Raw genomic sequence first — 25,283 nt, 5'->3', positions numbered from 1 at the left:
TATAGGGGGTGAAAATCTAAACACTGGACCCTGATGGGTTCAGGTTTGTTCTGAAGTTATCTTGTTTTCAAAAACAATCTCAAATTTGGTATTGAAATGTTGTTTAGTCAATGAGAGCTGTCCTTAGCTGCTAAATATAACAAGTTGTAACTTAGTTACTTTTAAATTCAAGTAATGGGAAAAGTAACTAAGTAACTTTTTGAGGGAGTTATCAGTCATGAGTAGTCAGATTACTTTTTCAAGCTAACAGTGTCAACACTGGCTACCAATATTATTTTTTTTTATGTTAATATTATAATTATATGATAGTTTTTCCTTCCAGAAACGACTACATCACAGGTCAACACCCTCATTTCTATATTACATTAAGTGAAGCAAATGCACACGAGCAGTTTTGCGCCTCTGAAAGTGGTACACAATTGTTTGAGTTCAAGTTCAGAGTTCAAATCCAAAAGCAAGGTAAGTACAAAGATACACGCAGCCGTCAATTTATGTTCAATTTGACAGTACTGTGGATGACCAGCAGTTCCATCAAACCGAACATCTGAATCTGAATCGGATAGTGTCATGTTTCATCATGAGATTTTAGACAGATCGGTATACATTCATTCACACTGTGCCCATGAAACCCAAGCTTAGCACAAGGCAAACTATGTGACCTGCTTGATGCAGTGATGGAAGTTGTACTCAGGAGTTCAAGTTCTTTTAATTTAGAAAACAGCCTGCAATAATACAGAAGGTGAAATCTCAAACCCCAATCCGATGTCCAAACAAAACTCAGGAAGCCAAACAAACACACGGGAAACGGGTGTTGGCTGGACTCACAAATGAAAGTGCTGGCAACGGCCCTGATGCTGCCAGGCCTGGAGACCAGATCTTCTGGCGCTGCGTTCGGGGACAGTGATTAGCGACTGCCTCCGGCCTGTCAAAAAGAAAACAAACACAAGGGCAGATACGGGAAGTGGAGCAGCAGAATAAAACAAACCGGGAGCCATCCATGATCATATTCCATTTCAAGTTGCCAAGGTCAGTGTTGCCTGATTGGAAATAGAATGCTTCTGGCTGCTATTGGTCTTCAATGGCTTTTCAAGCATGTGACCAAAAATAAAATCACTTAAACAGGTTTTGCTATCTTTTCAAAGTTTATTCGAGCAAGAAAAGACCGACAGGTGGCTGGATTCCAACCAAGGCCACACTAGACTCCCACCATTGTTTCAGATTTTTACCAATTAAAGAGGCACTCGTATGTGAGAAGCACTGTGGCTTGCCAGACATACTTCAAACTTCAGAGAGCATCAGATGCAACTTTCAAGTACAACACCGGGGGGTTGTTTTCAGAGTAGTCATCATGAGAAGTTAAGAGGAAGAAGTGACGTTGTTCCTGAGGATGTTCAAGGAAACAGCAGCTAAATACCTCAAGTGAATATTGAAAGCAGCAGAGAAAAGCAGACTATAAGACCATAGATAACTTTTTGGACCGGCTCTTGGAATGCATTTTAGAAATGCTCAACCCATGTGAGCCAGTCGAGACCCTTAAATCCGCGGGTCGTCGTTTAATCTTCCGAAGTCGAGACTTTAAATCTAAAGGTGACTGAGCTTTCTCCATGGGGGCGCCTCAAATTTGAACCAGCCTGCTGAAACACAATTTTTAAAACTGGGTTTTGTGGCCTCTGATACATTTTGATTTTGGAAGAAGTTAGACCGAAGTCTCAAGGCAAAGTCACCAAATAATAGTTGCATCAGAGAACAGCATGTTGGAGCCACCCATTGAGCGCCGTTTAAAAGTTTTAAAGTATTACAATGATAAATAAAAGATCCTTACAACTGCAGCTCAGCAGAACTTAGATTAATTTTTACTGTTTAAGTAATGGAAAAAGATGTGTTGAAGTATTAAATTCTGAAGTAAGTGCTTTGACGCCTGTCAGCTGAAAGCAGTAATTGCTTTGCAAACTGATCCCAGATGCTCTGTTCACTGGTGCGGCACCAACTCGGTCCTCTAAGGCTTCTAACCCAAATGGAAATAAGCAACATATTCATTGATTGAAACTGGAATAACAAGTGGGTTAAAAAAATCACGCCGGCTGCACGACAAAACCTATTAAATTAAAGTTACTAAAGTGTTACTAAAGCTGAGTGGGGAAAAGTCATGATGCGCTGTTCCCCGCATCAGATGCAGATGGATGGTCTCTTCTGCGGATGACTTCTGTTTGAACATGTGATCAGCGTGAGCTCACAGAAACATGAATATTTATGGTGGTAAATCACTTCTATAGATGGAAAACATTTGACATGACACAAGTTAAAGGTTTAGCAAACAAGTCATATTTTCTACGTTGTATTGGTTGGAAAAAAAACCAAGGTGTCAAAGTGAAGAGGGAGTTTGTTGTGTTAACTGAATCAAAAACAACAACAAAAAAACAGAAGCAGTGTTAGTAGACAAGAGAAGAAGTTGAGGGAGATGGGACGGTCACGTGGTGAACTTTGGACTCACAAAGTTCAGAAGGCCAAATGTTTTGGAGAGGTGGAGAGGAGAGATGAAGAGGATGGGTGTGACCAGGGAGGATGAGGGGTTGAGGTTGAGGTTGAGACTTTGCCATTCAAGGAATAGAACTGATTCATGACTGTGATTTCTGATTTCAGAATTACTTATTGTATTTGTGCTACAACCATACATGTAAACAAACAGAAACCTTGTGCAATGACATGAAGCCATGCGATCAGCGCAAAGATAGTTGTCATTGAAATCTCCAACCGGCAGCAGAACCAGGTGCAAGTCATGTTCATCAAATTTACTAAAGAAAAAAAAATACACTTGACTGTTGAGAAAATATGAAAAAAAAGATATGTCATGAATAGAATTCAGAATTTAAATATTTTAATAAAATGTCTAAAATATATTTTTTCCATAAAGAATCTCTGAAGAAGACGACTGAAGTGTACATTAAAGTATTTAAAAACTGCTCCAACAGGTCAACAGCTTTTGTTGTTGTTAGGGCAGCATCACTTCATTTTTCATTACAGTCATTACTCAAGAACTTCTCCATAGTTGGTAACTATCACAAATTTGCAGCTGTCAGGTAATTTCAGGAACACATTATTGCCACCATATATGGCAAATTTATTAAAATTGAGTGTCTCGCGGATCTCACAGCCCAGAGGTGAGAAACAAAAAACTTCTAGTGGGCCCTTTAGGGGGTGCTTGCGGCCCAATCATGGGCCCCGGCCCTATGGTTGAGAATCACTGGTTTAATATATTGACATTAGAAAAGTGAACTTTTGTCACCCAGCCTTCAGCATGTTAACGCATACTGTATGGCTTGTTACTGAACGTCCCCCTGTGCCTCACGCCGCCCCGCGCCACTCACCCAACGTCGATATATTACAACATGGGGGTGAGGATGTGCTGGGAACAGATTTGGAATCAAACGTTCTTGCTGTGGAACTGCAGCACCAACACTGTGCAGCTTTTACCTTTCCATTTTATCAGCTTTTATTTGAAGTCAGAAGCAATTCATTCATTTCCCAACATTGTATCAGAGCCTAACCCTATTAAAATATTACAGAAAAAATGTTGACTTTATCTACAGTTTTTAACTCTGTCATTGATGAGTGCCAATAAAACATATATTATCAAAAGGCTAGCCAAGTTGAAAATGCATATTTGTGGCCATTGATCAGTGAAATTGACAACCTACCTAAGGCTCATTGATCATGGAATTTATTTGGGGTTTTTAAGACTTTGCTGCCTGCAAAATATCGATCCCATTGTTCCTCCAGAAATCTTTATAAGAGCCCAGTACGTTTTAAAAGCACTTTTATTTTGCACTGAAGCACAGAGTGGTGAATAGGGTTTTAATTGTGTTGTTGATTCAAGTGTTTGACAAGAGGTTTAATGATTGATTTACATTACGTACTTGGATGGCGCGTCCCTCTCCAGCGATCGATCATCGGTGTTTGCGTGCTAATCCATGCTGTTTTCTCTTGGCACCGCCGCTGTCATAATTGCTTTGGTCGTCAAAGCAACCGCCGATGGTCTCAGAACCGTTGTTTACTGACTCGCTCTCAGACCCTTTCACCCTCCGCGAGGCTGCTTCGCAGCACTGTTGAAAGGTTTCATAGTTTACCATAAATTAGCGGCTCTAAATGGTTGTCTGGGTTTATATCTCTGGTGGTTAACTAGCGGCAGCGCGGCTCTTCATATCATATGCTGAAGGCCACAAATATGTCCTCGAATTTTCGGAGCCAAAACGCTCATTTTGGATGTTATTCATGCTTTGTGTCTGTCTTTAACTATTAACTGTTCGTGCATTATTTATCTTTTCACAGGTTTAGTGTTGGATTCTGAAATGTAATTGCATTTGGACTCTCCATTACTAAATCTTTTGCGCCCTTTGAGGCTGTTATTTTTCTACCATTTCTACCTGTGCCAGTGGTGGGACTCCAGCTATCCCGCCAGGAATTGAGGAGAAACTCTGTCAGGATCCTGTGGGCAGCAAGAGTCATGACTTCACTTTGCCTTTTTTCTCCATTCATCTCCAACTGCTTATTCCCTTAAGAGGGTCACAGGAGCCCAGGTGCTTTAGGCTTGAGGCCAGGGACACCCTGAACAGGTTGCCAGACTATCACGGGGCACACAGCGTAGAACAACAATTCACACATTCACTCACATCTACAGACTATTTAGAGTACTCCATCAGCTGTGGGGGGAACTAGAAACGTCACCCAGAGGTTGCCACAAGATGGAAGCCACCCTTCAACATTGTTGCACTGACGTGGCAGCCACTAACCCACCGTGCGCCCCTGTGTGTTCAGTTTTGCTGGTGTCTCACTCATCTCACCCCGACTGCAAACCATGAAACAAGAAACCTCTTATTCAAAAGGGTGTGTCTCTTTGCCTCTCGCAAACGTGAACTTATTACTATGGGTGGGATCTATATTCAATCTATATTCAAGTTTTTATATCACCTTATTTAAACTAAACCTCTTTTAATGTCTTGAAAATATTTGTAAAAGAATTTCAATTTTATTAAATTGAATAAAGTCCCACCACTACTTACTACGTTATTTTGTGCTCAGAAAATGAACTACAGGATACACGTTTGTGGGAATAAACTTATCATAGTTGACTGTTAAAGTGGTCAAGGTCTAGTTTTGTATTGCACTAGATTTTGTCCTCAGTTTCAGCTTCAGACTCTTATGCTTCTTATGATGTGTAGATTGGTCTTCTACTTCCTACACTTACTGAAGGTCATTTTTATTCTTTGTTGGTTCAAGGGGCCGACATTTACTCCATGTTAGCAACCGTTAGCATGGTTGCTAAGTTAGTGAAGGCTCGGGCCGGAGATGAAAAGTGTGACTGTACTTCAGACACTCCATATCTATCATTCTTGTGAAAACACAATCTCAGAAATATTAAATTTTATCCAGAAACTTACAGGGTTTAATCGAAAAACCTGCTGAAGGGACACTGTTTGATGATGTTGACACCTCCATGGCGATGGTGGCGTTGAACTCTTGTGCCTCTGAAGTTGAACTAGTCAGCACGATCGATGTTTACAGAGTTCAATACAAGTCTGAAACAGCCTCTTGCTACCATTGCTCTACCTCTGAAGGTGAAGTGAGTGAAGAGCTCATAGCGCCACCCCTAGCCACGGAGGTGAACTACTCAGTGTTAGATTTTCACTCCGCTGCATGTAAACCAGGAGAACGTGCGCATGAATAAATCCTCATTTCCATCTGAGAAGCAACACACGAGAACTTTCAGACTTCCAGTCAAATCATCCTTCAGCGCGAGAACGCACCCGACATGATCACAAAATGGCATGATAGTTAGGTAGGTAGGTAGATAACAGTGTATGATCAAACATGCGCTGAAACATCAGGGCACAAGTGCTCAGGCGAAAAGCAAACTCTTTGCTCCTATTTGCTTTGGGCCTTGAAGCAGACTTTTTGTATCTCTTTTATCCTTCCACATCGTCTCATCTAGTCTCCTTCATCATGTGGCTGTTATGACATGCCATTGTGTAATGGGTTGCACCTGTAGTTGGTCACTGTCAAAGGTTCCCTGTGACTTTGTCAGCGATTGGTTTGCGTAATGTGTAATAATCTATAAATCAAAATGAATCTCTGAGAATCCCACCTCTGATAAAGTGATGAAACTTCCTGGTGACGCTGAGATTCTGCCTCGCAAGCGTTGTGAATTACTCTGAAGTCACTGTCATACAGACTCATTGCTTTACTTTAACAACAATATAATGTTGAAATTTCATGAATGGATACATTTAAAGTTCATGTAGGTTTGTGTGTGAAGGAGAGGGTTCCAAGTCTAAAGCCCTCAACAGTCCGTGTGAAAAGAGCTTCAGACTATATTAAATATTAAGAACAATATTAAGCGTTTACAGAAGTGCTGTCAGCATTGTCAAAGGAATCAAACTATTGTTCTGCACTTTGCTTTGTGGACTTTGTGGTGAAAATATTGAAATGAAAATGTGTGTAAAATGACCTGAAGTTGCTTCTTTGCCAATTTGTTTTGGGGTAATAAAGCAGACGAAATTAGCGTAGAAGGCATTCAGCGTAAATGAGAACTTGAGAGCAAGTGGAATGGAAAACTGAACACAAGAAAGGAACGAAAGAGGACAGAGATTTTGTGCGGTCACTACAGGTTTTGTGGGATTTGCTAACAAAACGGCGTCTTTGTTCCTTGAGATCACCGTCAACAGCAGCATTCTACGTTATTTAAATAACACAGTGTTTGTATTTGTTACCACTGGGTCACAACGACGAGGTTTCCTGCTGTTTTGTTTGTTGAGGCACTGTCCAAGAGAGAAGGAAGTGGATTTGATGTGATTCAAGAGGTTTATTTTCAGCATGCTAATTCAGGTGGCAGCAGAAGAGTTTCAGCCTCCAAATGCTGCTCCATCGTCTCCATTAAAAATTCAACACCAGGAGTACTTGAAAACTTGCTGTGAACAGTTCAGAAGCATTTTACTATGATGGCTTTGTGTACAGATCCAAGTCTGCGCCTTTCTGTCCTAGCATGGCAGCGCATCTTATCTCGCTGTGGAAGCACTAGTGTCGTATCTTCTGTTCCATTCTACTGAAGCGATGAACGCTCTGTTGAACCAGCATGTCCTTCGCAAACCTTCATTGTTACGGATGTTAACAAAAGAGGCTTCTGGGCGATGACGTCATCGCCACACAGATAAGCCTATATCTTATGTTACATTGTGTTCCCTTGTTTTTCAAACTGAGTCGGAGGAAAGTGAGTGAAAGACGGAGGAGAGACGAAGGAGCAGATGATGTGCATTGAATGAAAGAGGGGGAACTGCAGAGGGAAACAGGTGGAGGTGCTCTGAAGTGAGATGAGGGAAGTGTTTTGGGGATGTGGGAGAAACTTAATCAAACTTGTTAGGCAGAACGTTGGCGGGGGGGAGGCGGGAGATTTTCTATTCTGCCACCATTTCCATTTTTTTTTCAGCAAGGTTTACAATATAAAGTGTCTTTTCTTTTCTTCTATTTTTTATTGTGCGGCCAAACTTCATCTGTGACCAAAAAGAACATATGGAACTGAGCCAGTCCTTGGATGAACATGGCCAGTGGGTGCGGATGTACCTTTGAAAAGAGTTGTTCTCCTACATCACCTACATCTGTCGCAGGTATTGATCTCACTAGTGAACATGTTCCTCGCTTTTGTCAGGCTGGAGTCCCCCACTCGAACACTGTCACTAGAAGCTCCCAGAGGAGTGGAGATCAATGCCGGAGTGGGAGAATTTGTGGCGTCCTGTCGGAAAGACCTCCTCTTACAGTCCTCTGAAGGAGAGGTGAGTGTTTTGTTCCACTTCCTTTGATGTTTTGGAAAGTGTCCCGCTCGGCTTTTGACTGATCGTGTTAGAGTGATATTCAGGGGCCGCGCTCAAACACAAACGCGGCGTCCGCGTCTGCCGGTGGCACTCAGCGGTGTCGGGGCTGCTTCATTAAAGTATCTTATTAGACTAATGAGAGCCATCAATCCAGGCGACCTTGTCCTCCTTTCCTCCCCTCCTCTTCACATCCCTCCTCTGCTCTTCTGTTTGGGAGTGGTGACTGCATTAGCACTAGTTTGATGAGGTTCCCTGTCAGTTGGTGCTGTGATGTGAGGATGTCAGCGCCTGCCTGCCTGCTCACTGTCGAGCGTAACTCTGCTCACTGTTGTGGTGCCTCCATTCCTTGGTGTGCGCGGCGGCTGTGTGTCCACTAGAGCGTGGTGTGTCATTACTCCCGTAATTAACGGGAAAATGCCCCCCCCCTCGCTGCGCCCACTGTTCCTGTCACTTCTCTGTGCTCAAGCAGCTTCCAAAACACATTTCCATAGTAACAAGAAAAATAAATCTTCCATGGATGTCACACTCTCACAAATACACTTTCGGGATATATAAAATCCTGGTGCGGATCAATATTAGTTAGCAGGTAAAACTGATACCGAACCTTCACATTCCTTACTGTGTGAGACCTGGAGCATCGTCTTATTGGTCAGTACTTACACAGTGCTAACCCTTTGACCAGTGTTGGACAAGTTACTTTAAAGTAGTAACTTCGTTACAGTTACTAGTTACCTTGTTCAAAAGTAACTTTGTTACTCAAGTTACTCATTACTTTCAAAGTAACTAGTTACTAGCGAAAGTAGCTTTTTTAAAACTGTACATTATGGTGGAGCTCAAACATACGTCATCTTACAACAGGCACGGTCACAAGGCTGGGTCGGGAACCAGCGACATTGGGACAGAATCTGACCCATTACTATTATTTGTGTGGCCCGCTAAACTCGATAGTCAGGTAATAAAGGCAATCGATGATTGATAACCCACTTCAAGTGCAATCCCATTACAAAGTCTCCACTTAGTGACCTTAGGGTGCAATGGCAGTGTGAACAAATGACTATATTGAAACTTTTGATGGGCATATTTATTGCAATCATTTAGATTACAAACTATACTTTTAGCAGGGCAAAAACTCTTTTTACAGAACACTCAGTAGTAGCAGAAACAAACACTAGTGCCAAACCGATGATGCTGATGATCATCTCAACAGCAACACATCTATCTAACTCCACAGCTGCGATAGGCTGCATGTCTTCCACAACACACCTCGCTGCTACCAGTATGTTCAACTGCTGCTGAGGTAAAGGCTGAGGAACAGGTGCTCCCAAGTCAAGCTCCTGCTGTTTGGCTGCAGTGGCTTCTCTACTGTGGCGTCAGACCAGCGAACCTCAGCAGCGTCTGCTTCGTGCTTAGTGTTTTCGAGCCTCCACGTAGCTTGCACGCTACTCCAATATTTCTCTGGTCTTTTACAGCGAAAATGGAAAAATAATGAGAATAAGGAACGCGTCATGGCACTCGTTATTACAAAATATAACGTCGTTCCTATAACGTGTTACTTAATAACACGTTAGTCCCAACACTGCCTTTGACATAGGTGATGTTAGTTCTGTGGAGGTATCTTACCATGCCAAAACTTTGTTAGAGCTTGTGAAAAATAAAGCTTTTTTGAAACCTCGGGAAGGAAATCTTCAAAAAAACTGCTATGTCACGTAGCAGCTGCCGAGTGAGGGCTGCCACCCGTCCCATGGAATAGAGAATCATCCCGTAATTGACCGGTAAATGAAGCGCCCCATCATGAAATAACTGATGTGATCTGTTCCAGTATGTAGAGGTGTCCTGAACCCAACATGATGCTCCCAGCTTTGTGTCACTCCTCGGTTGTTTGACCCTATTGACTTTCAGGATATGCCTTCCTTTTAAAGTCTTGTGGCTGATATCAAGCTGGCAGTTTCACACACACAAGACAGTGTGTCTTTAAAAGTTCAACTATTCAGTGAAGAGTCTGTATTTTTATTCATCATTATTACTACTTTTGTTTTTGTTTACAGGCCAAATATAAGCAAAACTAGAAATAATTTTGTGTGATCAAACGTGTTTTATGTACTCTGGCATAGTAATATAAGACATGTAATAACCACATAAATTCATATTTCAAATTCACCACATAATGAAATGTATATAACTTTTTCATGAATCAGCCGTGTATTATGCTTTCTATTGCTTAAAAAAAAAACCAAATAAATACATATTATTATTATTAATAATAATAATAATAGTAATAATAATAGTAATAATAATAATAATAATTCCTCTACCAGCATCATTGATTTCAACTGTGAAAATTGTTTTTTTTTTTATAAAATATATGTATAAAATAGAGTCAGAGGCTCTGTAATGCAGGTATTAGAGGCTACTTTCCTCTTGTTATTTATGTTTACATTTGCATGTGTTTCTTGGTGGTGCGTAACTCAATTGTAGCTTTCGCCTTTGAAAAACCTGCAGTAAAAAAAGCTGGAAAATATAAGTCCAGTGATGTCATTAAATTTTCCATTGAAGTGCATTGGCTTTATTTATTTATGCATTTATTTATTTCCATATTTTCAGCACAACCATGATGCTTCAAGGTGTTTCACAGTAGTGTTCGCCCAGAGGTGAAAATGGCACATAACTGGAATATTAGCTCTCAACTCGAAGCCAAAAGAAAACAAAAATAAAAATGTCCGAGAGGCAGCGCATATCTCGAAATAATAAGTCTATCTAAGTTTGGACGATCAGAAGTCACGGTGTCAGTGATAATGAGTGAAAGAATGGATATAAATATCTATTCTTGTCAAACTAACTTTCACTTCTTCTGGTTACAAGACAGAATATGTTCAGTAAAGTAATGATTTTTGTCAGCAAATTGTCTCCCTTCGGCTTTAGGATCCTTCCCATCCTACTTTGGCAGTTGTTAAAAATCCGCTGACCAAGGAGGTGTGCAGGACAAACACAATACGGCACAAGCCTGCTGTGTATCAATGAAAACAAAGAGGCAAAGGAAGATGGCTGTAAAAGCTGTTGATTTAAATGTATAGTCAATAATATTTCAATGAAAAAAGACTCTGCATGCAGTCAATTTTCACCATAAAATCAATAAAAGCAAAGGGCAGGTCTCAGCCTTCACAAAGAGGAAAGTTAACCTTCCATGCTATTAGTTAAATATAAAGTTGCACAGCTCTTTACAAACCCATCTTGTGTCGACTGCATATTTTCACACATAGCCTTGAGGTTGAAAAACCAGCGTACTTACAGTGAAATCCTTTACATTTCTCAGGTGCATCTTTCCATCTCCCTCCGTTTTTTGCACTACAACCTCGACCCATTTGTTTTGTCTGTGTCAGTTTTTTATCTCCGAGTTATGCAGCCTGTCTAATTAACTCTCCGTTGCCAGGGTTATACATCAGTGGGGCTCCATACATCCTTTTTTCACGTGTCTTTTTTGTCCTCTTCTGTTCAGTGTTAATCCATTATCAGCCTCTGTCTTCCTCCTGCCATCCATATCGCTGCATATTCATGCTGTTCAATGCTAATAAAGAAACACGTTGTGTTGCTGCCCTTGAGAAAGTCAATAAAGTTTTGAGAAAGATCAAAAATCTTCTGCGTGGTGGTTCGCGCCTGATTCACCCTGCACCCTTTTATCATTACATGAACTGACAAAAAGTTCAAATTGAAATCCTGGTGAAAAGCTGTTGTTACCCAACTCACACAGTACATACTGCGATCACCTTTTAAAGTCTTTTTTAGTAAACCTTGAGTTTGTGAAATGCTGCCTGGATGTCCTCCCTCCTCCAAACACAGCTCCTTGTGTTGGTGCTAAAATGCTGAAATGTTTCATATCAACACAAGCATCTTATTTCAAACTGGTCACCATTACTAAATAGTGTCCAGTATTGGTGACAGGCATTTAAAAAATGACGTTTGCATTTTAGAGGCTGTTACTGTCTGATGTTCCTAAATTCATACCATTGCATTTATCATTTTGATAGTCAGTCCACGACCAGGTCATGATGATTTAACACCATGAGAGCATGACATCTGCATCAGTGCTTTCCAGACCGAGCCGCATCCTCGGCTGTGAAAAGGTCTTTGACACCCAGAATAAAGACAGAAAACAAAACAGCCCGCATGTCTGGCTAAGACATTGGACTTGATGAAAGTGAATAACTCTCTTTGCTGATGATAGCCTTGAAGCAGGTATGCTCAAACTGAAATGTTTGAATAACCTTCTCAAACACTACAGCAGTAGAGAGGGGCTCAAAAGCAGGCTCAAACATCTTTTTCGAATTGTTCAAACAGCATTGATCCAGTCAGAATCTTAATTGTGTCACACTCTGCTTGTTCATCATATATAACTCCGTCTTTCACTCGACGCCAAAAGGCTCACAGTGGATAGATTAGATATGTTACGGTTCATTATTAAAGTTAATGAAACTTTGCTGTTATTCATTGATTCATTTTCAGCTCCGACTCTAATAGGCTTGCAAGGAGGCAGAAGCAAATCCCAGCTGCTCGGACCAAGAGGCGGGGCACACCCCAGTATGGAAGGGCACCTTAGATGGGAGACTAACAACCAGTCATGCACACACTTACATTAATTTTAAATTTTTTTCTTGGTATCCTTTGTTTGTTTTGTTTATTGCTTTTTTAAACTATCAACAACAACACCAGTAATAGTTTAATAAAGTAAAAATACAGATACCTGGATAGATGCATAAACAAATCCAGCCAAAAATATTGGTTCAAAAAGTGGGTAATTCAATTCAAAAAAATAAGAATCTCATTGAATTGAACTGTCAAATTACAGTTTTGATGAACTCGCCTACTGATCATTTGACCGGCAAACTCCTCACTGAAAGAAGCCCAAGGGTACATGGTGTAACCCTGGTTCTACGAATTGTGTGAAGCCCTCAATGGCTTTGCAGGCAGTACCAGTAGCGCAGCCTGTTAGTGGGCACAGGGTACATGATGTAACCTGAGTTCTACGAATGTGTTAGTAGCCCATCAGAGGGCAGAGCACACATGAAGTAGAACCAGGAGTTGCCCCAGGTTGGAATCCAGCCCACAACATTGTTGTCTGGCTGCAGTGTGGCCCACTCTGGCATTATTTACAACCCAAGTAAAACAACCCATCACTGTCGCCACCTTTCCATTAACTGAGGAAAAAGTTGCTTGCTATTATTCATTGCTGTGTTTCTGACCAACTAGTTTAATGAATGAACTGAAACAGCTCATATTTTATTGTTTTATTTGAAGAAATTTAGTTTAAAAAATAAGAAACGACAATTAAGCTTTCAGGGTCGGTTTGTTGGTGTTCAGCAGTTTCATCTGGATTTACAATCTTCTTTAAGGGTTTGTCATTGGGGCAACACAGGCAACCACATCTTAGAAAACTGTGTGAGCCACACTACTGCCACCTACTGTCTGATTGAACTCACTGCGTTCAATGGTATTTCACATGCTAAAATAGATGCCACATTATACAGATAAAACAATGGCAATAATGTTGGTATTAAAATTGGGGTGAAAAAATAGGTCTTTGATAATGTAGCAATACAAACTTGCTTAGAGGGCAGGTGAAAATTTTCACAATGGCATGAAAAATACAATCTGTAATATTTATATTTACTGCAGTAGCAGCACGGAGGATATCAGCATTCATAAGGTACAGCTTTGAACATGGCCAGATGTCCAACCAAAATCTAAAAGCGCACTGCTTTGGTAAAGTTTTGGTTTCCTTAAGTACAGAATAGTCTTGAGGCAAGTTTTTAAATGTTGCACAGATTGCTGAAAAGTTAAAGGAAAATAACTTGGATTTGAGTATTTATTTTTATTTAATTGTGTGTTATATTTTCAAGGGTTGGATTATTTTTTTTTGTGTGTGTGTGAAGAAATTGTCAACCAATATTAAGTTTAACTATTCATGCAGCGTGGCACTAATTTGATGTGACCGCGATCAAATTGAAAATACTGAAGCAGACAAAAAGCAGCGTATTCAGCGCTGCATAAGTACTTTTTTTATTCACCAGAGCTGAATAGCACTTTTGTATCTCTTCAAGGCAAAGACCGCCGGTGTGTGGCTCTGAAATCAAAGCGTCATCCGTGTGTGTCTGAGATACTGTAACTCAGCACCTCTTTATGGAAATCAATATGTGTGTGACGGACTAAAAACTGTTTTTTTTTTGTGTTCAGAATGATTAAACAATCCTCCTCTTCAGCCATGCGGTTAATTAATATTAAAAAAAATGTCACGTTCTTATCACCAATTGCTTTTTGCACAACTTTTAATTAAACACAGTACAAAGAGTGAAGTTAAAAAATAAACAGCGGTCGACAACAAAGAGGGGTGATGTGAAAACACACCTGCTCAGTTAGATCAGCTCACCTCAGCGGAGGAACAGAAGCTGTTTTCCATTCAGCGCTTTCCTTCGTGCCTCTGCCGACTCCCATCTTGAGATTACAGAGCATCTTTAAACCATTTCCTGGCAGTACTGACCTCTGAAAAGTGAAGCGGTTGCCTCATTCGGTAATCCATTTAGGAGGCAGTGTCTATGAGATCTTCTGTTATCTCTCTCTGGATGGACCACCGATGGTAAATCCACCATCATTCTGCTGCTTTAATAATTTCACTGCAGTCTTCCGTTGCTATTCTGTAACATTTAATGCGAACTAAAGCTGAAAGAGACTTGAACAAAGGCTGGTCAATGTTTGGACTAACTGACCCGTGTGTGAGCACTGTACCGCTCTGAAAGAGCTGAGCCCAAAGGAACTCCTCTCCTTCTCGAATCCTTCCCACCAAGGCCACAGACAAGGGTATGTAAGTGGCCTTGGCAAGTTTCCTCAGCAGAGCTTATTTTATAGACTGAGTGAACGGCGTGAAGTCGGAGTGCCGCTCATCCACGTTGACAGCATGGCCACGATAACTGATGCCTCCTTGCAGAGGAGTTCCCGGCATGTCAAACTGGAAGGCGGCCTGTGGCGGCCAGATGATATCTTTCAATTGAACTGGGAGGAATTCCCAGAAGGGTTGGTGGGAAGAGGGATTTCTGTGGCTCTTATATTTGAGAGACAGATAAAGTAAACCTACTCTTTTATCGAAATGTATTTGGTTTCTAATTTTCCAGGTCCATACCGGCGCTTCTCGTCAGTCCCATCGATCCATCCGTCCATCTAGACAAGGTTATTATTGTGAGGCCCTACACACACCGACACACGCCTGCGCGTCAGGTTGATAATGACTCCGCGCAGCAACGGGTGATGTAATGAGATTTAAAGAGCTCGGTGTGAAGCGCTCAAGTGGCTGGTGCTTCTCAGTTTACCCAGATTGCATTCCTTTTATTCCACTCTCAAACCAGCTTCCCCTGACCGCTGACTCCATCAAATGAACGGAGAGTGGATGATGGGAGGACTGAAGAAAGAGCGGATGAGTGGGAGGATGGCAGAAAATAGATGTTTCTGTCGATCTTTGCGGCAGAAAATAAAGGCGGCGCAGGACAGCGAGGCTTAGAGCCAAATCAATGTTGTCAGCATCTGGCACTTAAGAAGAGGCCATTAAAGTTTAAAAAGTTCAGAAAGCCGTACTGGAATTAGGGCCAAATGGGTTAGAGGTATGGCCAAGCTCCGGCTTCCATTAAAATCAAATCCAACAAGAGCTGACAGATCCGCTCAGGATACTTACGCTCCTCCATGTTATCATAAGCGTTGGTAGCTGGATCCCTCCGTCGCTCTTTTGGGGATATCAGAAACCTCAGGAACCTTTTTTTCATTCTTTAGTCATCGCTCCACTGCTGACGTTCTGAAACTTCTTGGCTGATCTGTTCTCGTAAACTCAATAAAAACGAGTGGAGAAAACATGCTTCAGTCAAAGAAAATACTCTCCTTTATTAGTATTATGTTGTAGACTGTGTTGTGCCTTATGTTCCAGGTGTTTAGTAGCATTGTGAGCCTGCGGTGTTGCCGTAGTTGCCAGAGTTCAACAAAATACACAGCTACACTCGACAGCCAATGTCAGCGCTTTAATACATTTCATACGGCCGTATAACATTTGCCTGTAAGTATGTGTTGCTGTTGTGTAACTGTAGAGTATGTGTAGTTTATTTTTTTGGACTTATATCGCTTTCATTTCGCCCGTTAATCCACGCGCTTTAGCATTAGCACAGTAATGGGATTCTCCCTTGACATGAGCATTCAGCTAGCGGAACCTTTTGTGTGTTATTTTCTTGTGTGTAAATGTGTGTATATTGCACGGAACACTGTTTTGTACTTGTGTTTTTAGTTTTAAAGATATTCACAAAGATTTGAAGACGAACTTCTGCATGTTTGTTGGAAGCTGTTCACGATGTGCTGAGCAATAGTGACCACACAGAGCAGGGGCAGAATAAGTATTGTCACTATTAATTTGATATTACGTCATGAATGATGCAGGGATTTTTCCCAATTGATTAATTGAATGGAGTTTAATTCCGCTTGAGTGCTTAAAACACTACAGGGCCAATTAAAGATGCAAGGAAGTTTCATTCGGATGTGGGTTTTTCAGCTTTCTGATGAGCCAACAGCAAAGAAGGGACTCGAGGGAGGAGAATGACAGCCCACTCAGCAGACACTGACTTCATACCCTGAAGCGCCACACTTCCTGCGAGCCCTCATTCTGCATTGTTTTTCACGTTAAAATGAGGAAATGTATGTTTGGGGATGCAAAGCTTTCCCTTTAAATATGCAAGCAGAAGATCTGTGTCAGTGTTGGGTTGCACCATGTCCTCACTGCCAAGGTGTCATGTAGGTAAGGCTGCATGAGCACATAACATTTTGCATATCTGACTTACGAGCCGGGATCGGTTCCAACCAAGTCGAATGCCATTCAAAATAGCCGACGCGAGGGTTATAGGTGCTACTGTAGTGGTAGATGGCTGTGTGAGAGTGAGATGCTGGGATACTGTGCTGCTGTAACTGTCGTACACGTTGCTGGGCTGCTACTTGCTGCGGTGCCAGACGTTGAATAAAAAACAATAAGCATCTGCGTGGTCATAGCTACGGGTGGACGTAAGTCGAGCAGGTCGTAAGTCGGATGTTACTTGTACAAAGCGTCTTAAATGACCATGCGCTTCAGACACATTACACTATATTTTTAGCGAATTTAGTGAAGATATGTAAAAATAAAATGCGACTTCATTCCCGTTTCCATTTGTTATTATTTTGGCATCATTGAGAGGAGAGTGCAGTATGAGATGATGTCATCAGAGAGCGCCTCTCTGCCACAAAACAACACACTCCGCTGAGGTTTCTTTGGTGTTTCTCATCCAGAATAGCATTAGGCTACACCCACACGATCATTTTCCATGCCAGTTTCAACAAAGCATAGTCTTTCTGCCGTCCACATGGATCCGTTGTTTACCAAGCATGTAGTTCAGCTTTTGTCACGAGAATTGTTCACTGCTTATAATTATGCAATTAGCGCAAGAGTTTGTCTTAATGTTGACGTTAACCTGAACAGTTGTTGCCGAATGCACACTAATATGTAATATGCAGCAGTGTTGTTATGAAGTGACGACTTTCTGGGAGACAACCAAAGCAGACTGCGGCGTAATGCGCCGTGTCTTTATCGCAAAATCTGTTTTCATAGAAAAAATTCTTAACTTCATTATCGATAAACTGAAAATCCTCACAAATTTTCCAAATTTCTAGTGTACCATGTTGCACTTTTAAGCTGTGATGCTATTTCTAAAGTCTTCAACTTGATGACACTTAGAGATAATTTTGTTTCTTCATTGTTCGCCTTTTGTTATCAGAACACCATGCTACAGGTCTCGTACAGCATTGTGTCTCTGAATAAAAGACATATTTAATGAAGCAGAAGAGAAGGTTTTATGGAAAAGAAAAGGACTTTTTTTCTGTTGGGGAGAACTGCATTCAGTGGCGGTGTGTATTGTGTGTGAGTGTGGACTTGTGTGAGGCGGATTGATATTGCTCTGTGTCCTCTCCAGCCTTCTTTATTTAGTCCACTGTCAGCTCCCATTCCAGAGTCTGTCCATTCACTGAGCCTAATGGTCTGTGTGATAGCTTCACAACCTCCCACCTGTTTGTGCTGTTGGAATATCTCTGTGTGTGTGTTGTTGTTTTTTTTTTCTTAAGCGTGCCGATGCACGGAAGCACAACACAAAGAAAATAGCGAAGGTGCCAAAGTTCAAGATGCCACATAAGTGCAATCGAGGATGAACTTTGAGAGCATACGTTATTACTTTTGTATCCTAGGGATATTACCTCGTGAGCACATCTTGTTTGGTTCTTTTGTTCCATCTTCATATTACACTGTCAAGAAAGCAACAGCAGGTGGAAGCTTTGAGAAACAGAATGGCTGCAGGAACTCACCTGTTTGGCCACTGAGGCGGTTCTTTGCACATCCAAATTTGTTTTACACTCACATCTTAAATGGAAAAATATGAATAAGAAAACATTCTGTTTCTGCCTTCCTTTGAATGTTACTTTTTTTTTTCTATTTCCTTGTCTAATGAGAATGTGATGCATGTAGCTCATTCATGAATCATCTTCTATGCCTTGTGACTTGACCCAGCTTTATTTAAATGTGGGTGATTCACACATGTGCCTTGATCAAGTAGAAAATGAGTGAATTCTTCAGTACAGCAAGGCACAGTCCGCCAGTGCCTCCAAACATTACGCCTGAAAATGATGAGGGGCAAAGCATTTTAACGTCCTGATGTTTATAAGTGTTTTCACCAAATGACTTGACTTTAATGCCATGGTTACCTCCCTGGTTTGGCAGGTGTTTCTCTCTTTCTGTCCTCCAATTTCAAAATCACTTGAAATGTCCTCACCAACTGTGGGGCCACTGTTGATCCAATCGATGGATGGATGGATGGAGGATAGATAGATAGATAGATAGATAGATAGATAGATAGATAGATAGATAGATAGATAGATAGATAGATAGATAGATAGATAGATAGATAGATAGATAGACAGACAGATAGATAGACAGATAGATAGATAGACAGATAGATAGATAGATAGATAGATAGATAGATAGATAGATAGATAGATAGATAGATAGATAGATAGATAGATAGATAGATAGATAGATAGATAGATAGATAGATAGATAGATAGATAGATAGATAGATAGATCCCTCCCTCCATGCCGTCTCACTTGGCAACAGCATGTCTACTGCAGAGGTTTCTTTCAGTCTGTCAGTTCTTTGGCCACCTGAATGTTTTGCAAACGTCCAGAGTGACAGCTGCTTCCGCTGAGTGTCATGCTGGCAAAAATATTGAGCCTTGTCACATCAAACCAATGGCATTTTATTTACCTTTAAAGCGCTCAAATTGCGCTGTTTTCGCCCGCGTGTCTGCAGCTCTGCCAACAAAGACGATCTACTGGAGGGTGAAAACAGCACACTTTGAACACTTTAAATGTAAATAAGATGTGAGGAGTTCATGATTCAAGTTCATATCATTGCCGAGATTTTTTCATAAGTCAGTCTCCATGCTGGACCGCTAGAACTAGAGGATCGCTAGAAGTGAACCTCATGCATTTTCTGCAGCACAGACAGCAACAGTGCACCCGCGGCTTATAGACCAGTGCGGCTTATGGACATAAAACATCTATTTTCCTTCTTAGATTTTGTGGGTGCAGCTAATATTGCGGTGCGCTCCATAGTCTGGAAAAAAAGGACAGACAGACAGACAGACAGACAAAAATGAGCTTCAAATGTGAGGCACTAAGTGGGTAAAAAAAGAAATGTGTCGCCGCCAAGTACTTTTCTTGTTGCTTAATGAAATCAGCCCATTACATTTCTTCAAAACTCACAGTTGAAATGGGAAAAAATCCTTCTAAAAACTTCCTTAAAAATGAATGCAGGACTGACAGCTGTGTAGCAGGTTGGTGGTGAAGGAGGGCAATTTATGACGCTAACCACAGAGAAGCCTTGAATTAGCTTCAATACTTTAAGGGAAACCGATTCTGTTTAAACGCCTTTTTCCTATCAAAGGACGCAGTTGAGTTTGGGTCCCTTGGTGCAAACTAAAACATGAAGATGAAACAGACCCTCCCTGTCATTTTTCTGCCCTTGATCAATTTTGCATTTTTTTTCTTTTCTCTTCTTCTCTTTTTTTCAAGTGTGTGTGGCGTTGCTTAATGTTGCATCTTGGAACATGACTCTTAAAGGGCGGTAAAGTCGGCCCTTGACCCTTTGAAGACAGGAATCTCCGCCCCTATCACCATGCCCCGCCCCTTCACTAACCTTCAACGCCGCCCTTGGTCTTTATGCGGAAAGACTTCACGAAGCGTGCTTGTTTGTTTGAGATGTGCTCCATCCGCCAGTGTCAAATCAGTGGAAGTGGTAATTGGTTGCTTGCCAGTGAAGAGCCTATTCATTCTGCCTTTTCCTTCCATGCGTTAAATTTCCCTCACAGCAACAGTCACTTGTGGTGTGGCGTTTCTTCTCAGTCACTCTCTTCTTATTATCAGAATGTTCTAATCCACTCTTTCTTCTTCTCCAAGCTCTTCATTTCTGCTGTGAATAATAGCAGGAATGAAGAAGATAGTCCCACTGCAAGACAAGAGTTTGTTGGCCATCGCCTGTCTCAACGTACATTTATTCATATTTAAAATGTTCACCTTGCAGCAGGTAAAAAGGGACAATGATGGTGCTGTGGAACAAGATCCGCCATCTCAAATCTTTGGCGAATCATTGAAAAGAAATTCAACTTTTATAGAAGTTTATTTGTTGAGTGCATTTTTCTTTCACATTTCATGTGCTTTAAGTCTACGAGGAACTCTTGTGGAAGTCCATTGGGAAATAGATATTTTCAGTACCCGTATCCAGCGATCGCATTCAGCGCTTTTGCAGCTTATCTGTCCTTGTTCACACAATCTCGCAGTGTAGCCGAGTGTAGTCTTTGCGAGTTGGTGCTTTTCTTTCCTCTGATAAAAGTGACTCGGGTCCTGGATCCGTCAAAACCATTGCTTCTGTCAAAAAAAGGAGAATCACTTGACCTGCCAAGCACTTCGAAATGATTTAACTTTCCTTTCTGCTTTGGAACTGGATCAGCATGAAAAAAAAATCTGTCCCATATTTCCAAGCGAAAGCTGCTTTTATTCACCATTTCCCAAAGAGGACATTTGGGTTCACTGAACTCTGCTAAACTTACGATTAGATGATGCGACCCACACACACAGTTTACTGAATGAACAGCTTTAGACTCGTACGTTTTATGACACGTCTGTTGCTGTTAATACTAAACCTCAGCGCTTGTTTGCCCACTGGACGGTGAAATAAAATTAAAAGCAGATGAAAAACAAGATCTCCCACGCGGTACATTACGGTACGGTCACGGTATGATACATTAATCGACGGCCTTCCACCACTAGAGGGCAGTGTTTCTCATGAACTCTGCCAAGGAAGTCAAGTTTTTGATGGCATTGATCTGTCTGTGTTCAAAATAATGTGATAAATTATGGACAGATTCTGATGAAATTTTCCGGACAAGGAACAAATGATTCAATTTTGGGATAGATCTGGATCGTCATCTGGAGCTAGGAATGTTTTGAAGGATGTTGTATTGGGAGTGGAAGCTGAAGCTGCTTGGCCAAGGTTTGTGCTCTCTGAGTGCTTTTCTGGTTTCACATTATTTGCAACAAAAGTGTAGAAATAATATTGGAGAGATAAAATGATCTTCATGGTTATTTAATGCTTTTTTTTTCGCAAAACAGGTAGATATTTCAATAGAGAATTAATTGTTTTTGGCCCTCAACTTCGTCTGTGTGATGAATATTGTTATAACTTTATGAGTGGTTGAAAACTTTTTTATTACAACCCATAAACTACTAAGCTGAGTCGTCCGTTAAAAACAAGACCAAAAAGAGATGAGATTTACTTACAGATGTAAAAACCCCTTAGTTTGAGTCTGCTTTTGGGAACTATTTGAAGTAGATGACAGCAGTAGTGATGAGGCAGGTCACGCAGGGAGGGTGAGGCAAGGCCGTGGATACATATGTATGCCAACAAGAAGAGTTTAAAGTGGAATTTTACAGGAAGCCAGTGTAGAGATCTCAGTGTTGGAGGTTTGTAAGTGCCCACTAGAAGATGGACAGTAGCATTCTGCACCAGTTGCAGGTGGGTGAGGAAGGTCTTGCTCATCCCATAATGTATATGTGTATGTGTATAGGGCCCATCTTCCTCCTCATGGGACCTACCTCCAACGGGAGTCAATGGAGAGGCGAAAGTTATTTTCTGGTCTTGCTTGTAATATGCCTCACATATGTCTGTGAATTTGAAAGACATTCTAATGCCGTGAGAGCACTGCTCTTCAACATCAAAAGTTGCTTTAGGTCTTGGGTGATATGTAGCTACAAGCTACAATGCGTGTCGCAGGCTTGTCTCCTACGGGACAATCTCTACAGGGTCGCGGCCAGTGTTTAACTATGTCAGCCAATGTTGTAAGCTTCTACGTTTGATAGTTTTAGCATCTTTAGCATCTGCCTTAGCGCCGGAGAAGTCAGATTCTGATTTGTAGTTCAAATAATTATGTATTTTCACCACCAAATGAATCATCAATTACACAACAAACATAGTCGAACATCATTATGATTTAAATGGTACAGCATATGTGCGATCCACAGCATGAGGCAAGGTGGACCAAAAATTCAGTTTTTTTACGATCTTATCTTATCTTACGGTCTTACCGCTTATGCTCCTTATTGCAGTTGTCCAGACGTGCTGACAATAAGAGCATAAATGAGCTCTCCAGAATGCCTCCTGGGTAAAGTCTGTTTTACTTGAACGAGCTGCCTGAGGTGGAAAAAAAGAAACAGTGATTCTTAACCATAGGGCCATGGTTGGGCCGCGAGCGCCTCCTAGAGGGCCACTGAAGGTATTTTGTTTTAATACATTTGGCATGAATGGTGGCAGTGGTGTGTCATTCAATTGACTAGACAGCTGCAAATTTGTGATAGTTTGAAGTTCTTGAAAAGAAAAAAATTATAAAGGAAGTGATGGCGCCCACGACAGAGAACACTATTCATGTTAGCACCCGCTGAAGCAGTTTTTAAAATTAGTTAGAAACTTTGATGGCGACATTTTCATTTACATTTTACTTATATCTTCCTCAGTTTATATTTTGAAAAAAAAAGTTATGTTTATTTCATAGACATTGTTTTATTTTATGTACAGTTTTTCCAATTTTTTTTAAAAAAAAGTGTATTTTTGTTCAAAATATCTTTGGGATGATCATGTGGTTTCACAAGGTTTTGGTTTGTTCACGTGTCAGTAGATGAAATATGGTTATTGAACACAAATGAAGTCATTTATTCTGGAAAAATTGGACCCCGAGCTCAAAAAGGTTAAGAACCCTGCTCATGAATATCAATGCTTTGACATCGCTCAAACAGACATTTGATGCAGCTGTCACATGAATGTACATCTGTACTTCAGTCTGACTGAATGAAATTCCATGTTTCCTAAAACTGAGACGGAGGGGAAGCATGTACTAAGACAAACATAAAGGGACCCAAGGTAGAGCTTTGTGGCACACCATGGAGGTTGGTTGTGTAAAAAACAGCCATGTATCTTCAACCGCACCTGTTTTTTTTCCTCTGTTTCCAGATCCTACTAGATGCAAACACCATCAAGCTGGGCAACATTCCTCTGGGCAGTGCCGTGGACCCACTAGAAGGGGCACCAGCGGGCACGACCTACACCAAACAGATTGTGTATGAGCTGTGTTCCTGTGCTAATGGAAAGCTCTACCTGTCCCCAGCAGAGAAAGGCTCCACCTGCCAAACCACAAGTAACTTTTGTCTCTGGAGTTGAAAGTGGACTAAACTTCAAACGTAATGAACAGAGGAATTCTGGGCCGTTGCTAGCCGCCGGACTCTGAGGAGAGCTACTTCTGGCTAGCAGACCAAAATGTCCCGGAATCCGGGATAAGGACGAGGAGGTGACAGTCCATTTTCCAATCAGAAATTTGGGATTACAGTTCCGTAGGATGCACACCATCACAGGCTGTCACGGCGTGAAGCCAATGCTAGCTGATGGAGGAAGTTCACAGAGACAGACATTTTCCAGATGACCAAATGGACCTGAGGCGATGGACGAGTTGATGGGACGCAACAGAGGAGTAGAACTGAAGACCTCTTATGGACATGTGAACTCACATAACATGATCTGAGATCCGAGAATCTTAGAATAGCAGAGCAGAAAAGTTGTATTTTACTTCACTGTCCCAGAGTCCTCCTTTATATTTCAGATGAACTGCAACATTGCAAGTCGGGACATGAGTCTTGGTTAGCGAATGGAAGGGAAACAAATTAAACAGTGGTTTGATTCATTGGGAAGCTAAAGCTAGCTAATGGACCAATCTATACCAGAAAGGCCTTCCCCCTTCTCTAGAGTTCCAACCCAAAAATTAATGTGTGAATCCGATCCATCATCTTCCGCCTGTTTGTAATTCAGAACTGAGTTTCCTGTGAGGTGTGGGTCAGTCGACACACGCCCACATACTTGTTTTGATGTTGTCCTCCAACTCTTTTGTGACTTTTATTCTCTTTTCTGGTGTCACTCCAGTCACTTTTTCTGTACCCTGTTCTTGCCATGCCCGTTCCTCAACTGTGTACAAATTGACTCCAACGTTTTCCAAATTAACTTGTTGCTTTCTGCCCTGCAAACTCACACAATTGAGTCACATTTTTCTCCGGTTAAAAGCGTCACGGGAAATTCAAAGTATATTTTAGAGGAGTTTGTTTTATACCTGAAGCTCCAGCGGGTAATCCATGTGAATGGCCTGTGAAGTCTGAAATGTGTGTGGCAGAAATCTCGCTAGAGGGCATTATGAATGGATTGTGTTTGTGTACGGACTCCGCAGAATGAAGGCCCTGAGGCGCACTTTCTTTTTTAAACAAAGCGATACACAGGTGCCTTTGCTGCTGTTGGTAAAAGCACATCACAGTCTGAACGTTAACACTAGCCTCAGCGGACCATCTGCAAGTGTCTTTGGGCAGAATTATTTATCAACATACCTGTCTATTTATTTAGTTTTTGGCACTTTTCTTTCCCCTGGTTTTCCCATCCACTCGGTAAATCAAGCTGGAAAAAGAACAATCCGATCCACGTTTGAAAGTTTATTTTTCAAGAGTTCCCTTATGGTTTATTGATAACAAAAAAGCACAAATTATGCCATGTATATAACAATAATAATAAAATATGGAATAAAATATTGTTTTTATGACAATACCTGCTTTCCTGTGTGTTGATACATACATTTAAAACAAAACAAACAAACAAATATATATATATATATATATATATATATATATTTTTTTTTTTTTTTTTTTTTTTTTTATAAAATCGATTCATCAGTTTGAGTCAGTTTTCCTGTGCA

At 41.1% G+C, this 25,283-nt stretch overlaps 1 protein-coding gene across 1 annotated transcript in view; it reads left to right on the top strand.

Annotated features, from left to right (window-relative positions):
* LOC128753392 (zeta-sarcoglycan-like) overlaps positions 1 to 25,072 on the top strand; it is a 261,646-nt gene extending 236,574 nt beyond the window's left edge. Inside the window, exons 8-9 of the mRNA XM_053855066.1 lie at positions 7,697 to 7,820; positions 23,510 to 25,072. Coding sequence (XP_053711041.1) covers positions 7,697 to 7,820; positions 23,510 to 23,716 — 331 coding nt within the window. The 3' untranslated portion in view covers positions 23,717 to 25,072. The remainder of the gene's footprint in view (positions 1 to 7,696; positions 7,821 to 23,509) is intronic.
* The last annotated feature ends 211 nt before the right edge of the window (positions 25,073 to 25,283 follow it).

The sequence above is a fragment of the Synchiropus splendidus genome, chromosome 2 (assembly GCF_027744825.2).
Source record: "Synchiropus splendidus isolate RoL2022-P1 chromosome 2, RoL_Sspl_1.0, whole genome shotgun sequence".
Lineage (NCBI taxonomy): Eukaryota > Metazoa > Chordata > Actinopteri > Syngnathiformes > Callionymidae > Synchiropus > Synchiropus splendidus.
Note: the sequence above shows the minus strand (reverse complement) of the source record. Positions and strands in the feature narration are given on the sequence as shown.